At 34.6% G+C, this 6,852-nt stretch overlaps 1 protein-coding gene across 1 annotated transcript in view; it reads right to left on the bottom strand.

Moving 5' to 3' along the window:
* Window positions 1–1,268: 1,268 nt before the first annotated feature.
* The window catches only part of GTF2H2 (general transcription factor IIH subunit 2), a 21,394-nt gene continuing 15,810 nt past the window's right edge, over window positions 1,269–6,852 (bottom strand). Inside the window, exons 13-15 of the mRNA XM_023752415.1 lie at window positions 5,601–5,792; window positions 3,244–3,283; window positions 1,269–1,500 (exon numbers count right to left, since the gene is read on the bottom strand). Coding sequence (XP_023608183.1) covers window positions 1,381–1,500; window positions 3,244–3,283; window positions 5,601–5,792 — 352 coding nt within the window. The 3' untranslated portion in view covers window positions 1,269–1,380. The remainder of the gene's footprint in view (window positions 1,501–3,243; window positions 3,284–5,600; window positions 5,793–6,852) is intronic.

A 6,852-nucleotide genomic window follows, 5' to 3' on the forward strand; every position in this document is an offset into this window, starting at 1 on the left:
CAGCTTCAGAATGTCAACAAAAACAACAAAATTCATGATCAACAGTGACAGATCGAAACACACGCGTGCGATTGGCACCAGTGGAGCTTTGTATGTATCGCGCATGCACAAGTCAAGCCAGCGTGTGTCATATGTAGCGGCCGGTCGGACAGATGGACGTTTGGTCACTTAGCCTTTTATATATAGAGATACTTTACGTACCACACAATTCACCCATTTGAAGTGTATAGTTCAATGGTTTTTAGCATGTTCACAGAATTGAACAATCATCATCACAATCAATTTTATTTATCCTCACCCAAGGATATTTTTTCATTGATTTTTAGAGAGAGTGGAATGGAGGGAGGGAGAGGAAGAGGGAGATAGAGAGAGAACATTGATACAAGAAGGACACATCAACTGGTTGCCTCCTGCATGTACAAGCACAGGTAGGTGGCTTTGACTGGAAATCGACATGACCTCAACCTCATTCCTTTTTCTGCCCTACCGTCACTTTCCAGAACCTCCCAAATAAAGGAACAATACTTTCATCTTTGCCTCAGGTTCTACTTAAAAAAAAATTTATCGTTATTGTTGAAAGTATTACAGATGTCCCATTTTTTCCCCATTGACCTCTTCTAGCCCACATCTACCCCCCACCCCAGGCCTTCACTACACTATTGTCTGTGTCCATGGGTTATGCATATATGCATATAAGTTCTTTGGTTAATCTCTTCCCACCCAACCCCCCCCAGAGGACCCAAGTTAATAAATTATTCGAACTAATTTCTAGGGTAACCACTAAAAGAATAAAAATAAAGTATGTAATTTCCAAGCTAGTTGAAGAAAAACCTAGAATAGTATAAAAGAATCAATCCAAAAAAGGCAAGAAAGAAGAGAAAAATAAAGATGGAATAGTATAACATAAAGTGAGATGAGAGATTTAAACCCAAATATATCAGTAGGCATTAATTTCATAACCATTAATTTTATCCTACATTGAATTAACACTTATACTTAATTTCTTTTTATACTAAAAATCAATAAAACTAAATCACTGAAAATTATAAATATAATAATGTAACTCAATGGGGGAAAGGTGACATATGTAATACTTTCAATAATAAATAATTATTTTTAAAAAAAGAAAACATTATGACTTAAAAATAATAGAAAACAAAGTAACTAAAAGAACTACTATTGAATTATAGGGATTGCTGTGGTAGGACACAAATTTTAAAATATAATAAAATATTACATTTTTTAGCAAAAAAGTTTCTTAAGTCAGATTTTCCTTTTGAACTGCTTTTCATGTTTTAATTAGAGCTTCTTCAAAAGAATCATTTTATTTACAGTTGCAAGTTTCTTTTTAACACATATAATGTGTACTATATGCTGGAATCAAATACCTGAAGGAGTTGGAATATTATGAATACAGCCAGGACAACAGTGGAGAGAGTCATGAACAAAAACATCACAGTCCACACAGAAAACATTTTGGCACACAGTGCAATGATAGACCTGCAGTGAAAAGAAGAAAAGTAAATTTAAAAAGCAGTTTCTAAACGTTAAGCAGAGCATTCCTAGAAGACACTAAAAGTGCTTTGCTCTTTTATAGCTCTTATCAATTTTTCCCCACCTACATTACTACTTCCACTGTACTATATGTTCTCAAATCTAAGGTGATTATTTTTTTCCAAAAAAATTCCTTAGAAATGAAGAAATAACTTTGTCTTTGAGTCTTAAAGTTCCTTCTATTATGGGACACTCTCGATTATTTCATTTTAAGTAACTATCTGGGGAAGACACAAGCTTGAAATTAGCACTAGTTTTGAATGCTTAGAGAGGTCATCTGACTGGTTCAATTAAAAAGAGAAGCACTATGGGGGTGGAGGGTGGAGGTGGAAGAGGGTATGGGGGATAAATGGTGATGAAAACAAAGTAAAATTAATTAAAATTTTTTAAAAAGGAGAAGCACCACAATATAACACAGATTTAGTTATTCCTTCAGTAATGACCTCACAATTGCAAAAGTTACATTACCCTTTTAATTAAACACCTAAAGAATTTGGCAAAAGACACATGTGAGACAAATAAAAAGAAAAAACTTATTATTCTATTAGTATTAATTAGTATTTAGATATCTGTGCCTGGGTAAAACTTCTAGAGCAGCATCATACACATATTCAAAAATCATTAAATCCTAAACAGCATAGATGATAGGTTCTTAAAAACTGTCAAATATGCCCTAGCTGGTTTGGCACAGTGGGTAGAGCATCGGCCTGTGGATTGAAGGGTCCCAGGTTCAATTCTAGTCAAGGGCACATGCCCAGGTTAGGCTCAAAACCCAGTAGGGGGCTTGCCAGAGGCAGCTGATCAATGACTTCATTACTGATGTTTCTATTTCCCCCTATCCCTTTTTCTTGATTTCAAAACGAACAAAAAAACTGTCAAATAATTAAAAAAGAGATTCCAGTGAGGATGAAGCTACTGACATCAAAGAGGAATGTAAAACGTAATAAAATTGCTTGATGAAATGTGACAGTCGAATAAACAAGCAATCGTTCCCACTAACATTTTATACAGTTTACTAGATGCCCTGTGCACGCAATTTGTGCACGGGGAGGGTACCTAGGCCTGGCCAGTGATCAGGGCTGATCGGGGCTTTCATTCCAAGCTGCCCCCTGGTGGTCAGCGAATGTCATAGCGCGCAATCATGTTAGCCTTTATATATATATATATATATATATATATATATATATATATATATATATATGGCATAGTTTTAAATATGAACAAGTAAATTAATAAAAAATTAAAACTAGACAATTATCTATCTTACTTGTGTCTTTATGTAAGTTTATACATTCAAATTGGCCCCTTTCAAAAAATTTTAAAATATTTTCTTATTGGCCAAATGGGGGAATAACCTTTGATCTGTGGCCATCTTAAGTGGTAACTTCACTTCAAAATGTCTTATGACAGCACTTAAAGCACAATACAGAGAAAAAATATTTACTATTTCCAAACTAAATGCAGTTTAGCTTGCAAACTGAAGACAGTTTAAAGTACTAAAATATCTTTGTAGCAAAATTAGAATGCAGAATGACAAATAAATGTTTAAACTATTGTGCTCCATTTTATCTCTACCTATTATTATACTTCTGAGGAATATCCTGATAGGAGTTTGCTCTTCAATAATCTACCGAAAACTTATAATATTTCTTGTACAATATTTAATATTTAGAAAGTACACAAACTTACATGTTGGTCTTTCAATTCCCCCTGACATCCGTAACAAAATCTGAAAAAGTTTAAGAATCATTTTGTTTAGAATTAACTCATTAAAATAGTTCAGCAAAAGCTCATTAACAAAATACTTTAATTAATAAGTAATCTTACAATTTATTTACACATGACTTTTAAGAGAAGAGTTAAGAATACCAGTAATTTTAAAAATTCCACGGTAAATTCAGTCATCTAACAGTCAGCCCAAAATCATACTTCAAAAAAAATTTACTTTTCTTTAAGAAGGAAGTTGATCCTAGTGATTTCAGCCCATGCATTAAACAGGAGGCAATATAAATGTATAGATTTCATGTTTTCTAAAGGGAACTTATAAACTACTGCAACATGTTATCTATAAAAGTGGTTTATGCCACGTGAAGAGAACCATAAGTTCGGTTTTGGTACTTTTGTTCCTCTTTGTATTCATCTGTGTAGTATTTCCAAATTCAAAATGAGAAGAAAAGCTGTTCTGTACCAAATCATCTAAGCAATAAATGTGAAATTTTAAAAACAGCAAAAAGAAAAAGTACTTTTATTTTCATCAAGGTTAAACATGAGATGCTTTCTCAATTGGGATTGTACAAGGGAATTAAACCCTACAGAAAATGATCTAAGTGACTATTTTTCACCCCTCCCAAAGATATAGACAGCTGGTACAAGTTAATTTATTACCTATAATAGATGCTTATAGGCTTAATTTTCAAGGAATGATTTAGAGTTAATAATTCTCAAAACTTATTACAAAAAAATAACAGTTGCCTACCTATCCACCCGACACTTCATTTCCAGTTCCCCAGAGCAAAAACACCTTCAAAACTTTTGTCTAATAGTTACCTATGCATATAGTGCTATCTCTTGGTTTTTTCATAGGCATTAGCTATGAACCTTTTACTACGGAAGATGAGCATTTAATTCTCTTTTACCCTCTTGAACCATTAGTATGTACATGCATAACTAACGTCATTTTCAATTCTATATAATTAAATCATCTTAGGTAGAACAATATTAAATATTTAGTTTATTATAACTATATAAACATTCAGTTGAGACATGTAATATAACTTTTCTCTCTTTGAAACATTTTTTCCTCGCCCTAACCAGTGTGGTTCAGTTAGTTGAGCATGATCCCAGGTACCAAGAGATCGCTGCTTCCATTCCTGGTCAGGGCACATCCTGGGTTATGGGCTCAATCCCTGGTAGGGGGTGTGCAGGAGGCAGCGGATCGATGTTTCTCTCTCTCCCTTCCTCTCTCTAAAACCAATAAAAACATTTAAAAAATCATTTAAAACATATTTTCCTAATTATTATAGCCATCCACAAGCTTAGTTTTCTATGGAATTACCATTACCTCAGCCCCAACCTTTCCCTGAGAATTCTAAAGATCCTCTCATTATGTGCAACCACATCAGGAATTATATAGCTTTTGTCCTCTTGGTGACATTTCTCCTGGAACATTTTGACCTTCTCCAAACTGGAATGATCAATCTCCACACGACATACAAGAGACATTCTGGGGTTTCCATTTATCATCATTGTAGGCTTTTCCTTAGCCAATTTTGAATTAGATAGATATTCCTATTCTCTTTCATTCATTCCCAGTTCCTTTGAAGCATCTCTTCTACAACTACCTCAGAAAATCTCTTTTGAGACCTTACAAGTCTGAAAATGCCTTTATTCTACCTACCTACATTTAATTGATATCTTGACTAGGTATATAACTTAGGTTGGTAATAGTTTTCACTATAAATTTTGAAAGAAATTGTTCCTTGTCAGTATCCAGTGTTACTGATGAGAAGCCAAATACTTTTAATTCCAGATTATGTGACCTAATTTTTCTTTTCCAGAAATGTTTAGATTTTGCTTCATATGCTGAAATTTCTCAATTATATACTTTAGTGTGGATGTTTTCCTTCAATAGTCCTTTCAATCCAGAAAGTTTTGTTCATTAATAGTAGAAAATGCCCTTGAAGTATTTCTCTTCTCTTCATTTGATCTTTTCTTTATTTTCATATTATTCTGACATTAAACCTTCTGGATAAATTCTCCAGTTTTACACCATGGAAATTAGCAAATGCTAAAAATCAGGGCTTTTTTTATTTTTTTATTTTTGGAGAGCTGGTCTACTAGTATACCACATAGATGGGTTTAGGGAAACTAAAAGATTTCTGAAGATCCAGATCTATTTAATGAGTCATTTCAGTCATAACCAAGGCATTATACATCTTGTTTTTTAAAGTAAGAAATAATTTTGCCCAGGTTAATATAACTAAAATGTAGTCACAATGTATTCAAACATTACCTCTTATAACATAAATTAATCAAAATGCATATACCTTTCGCCATTATGTTCTTCTAGGGAAACTTCTTGAAAAGCATCCAAAGGAAATAAATGATGGTAAGACCGTGCCAAATGGGGAGCAGACACCAAAGTAAGACCTGACATGACAGCAGAGAGACATATGAGTAGCCCAAACCTCATAAAGACAATGGCTGAACTGTCAAATGATAAAACTGAGGCTAAGTATTTTCAAGTGTGTTTTTTTTTCAATTGCAACTATTCATTTCCTCAGTTTACCTGTGGCCATAAAAGGAGATTCCAGAATAGATGGAGTCTTAGTTCTGTCACTAAGCGTGTGACCACTCTTTGCTTATTTGGTCACTTATAAATAAAATAAAATTCTACAATTCTATTAATTTAATTCCTCATTCTTCTTATATATATTTACGTTATGAAGTTAAGAGTTGCAAAAATGTCTATCAGACTTGATTCATTTCCTTTAAAGAATATGCTTTGTGCAAATCAAAACAACAATGCAGTACCATCTCACACCTGTCAGAATGGCTATCATCAACAAATCAACAAATGACAAGTGTTGGCGAGGGTGCAGAGAAAAAGGAACCCTAGTGCATTGCTGGTGGAATGCAGACTGGTGCAGCAACTGTGGAGAACAGTATGCAGTTTCCTCAAAAAACTAAAAATGGAACTCCCATTTGACCCAGTAATCCCACTTCTAGGAATATATCCCAAGAAACTAGAAACACCAATCAGAAAGGATATATGCATCCCTATGTTCATAGCAGCACAATTTAGAATAGCTAAGATTTGGAAAAAACCTAAGTGCCCATTAGTAGATGAGTGGATTGTAAAACTGTGGTACATCTACACAATGGAATACTACACTGCTGTAAAAAAGAAAGATCTCGCCCTAGCTGGTTTAGCTCAGTGGATAGAGCGTCAGCCTGTCGACTGAAGGGTCCTGGGTTCAATTCTGGTCAACGGCACATGCCTGGGTTGCGGGCTTGATCCCCAGTAGAGGACGTGCAGGAGGCAGCCAATCAATAAGTCAGTCAGAGAAAGATAAATATTACATGATCTCACTCATTTGTGGATTATAATGAAAATACACTGATGAACAAAAAAAGACCCAGAGACAGAGAAGCATCGATCAGATGCTTTCCTCAGAGGGAAGGCAGGGGAGGGTTGGAATAAGGGAGAGAGATCAACCAAAGGACTTGTATGCATGCATATAAGCATAACCAATGGACACAGACATCAGGGGGTGAGGGCATGAGCGGGGGGGGGGG

The sequence above is a fragment of the Myotis lucifugus genome, unplaced genomic scaffold (genome assembly GCF_000147115.1).
Source record: "Myotis lucifugus unplaced genomic scaffold, Myoluc2.0 scaffold_0, whole genome shotgun sequence".
NCBI classification, from domain to species: domain Eukaryota; kingdom Metazoa; phylum Chordata; class Mammalia; order Chiroptera; family Vespertilionidae; genus Myotis; species Myotis lucifugus.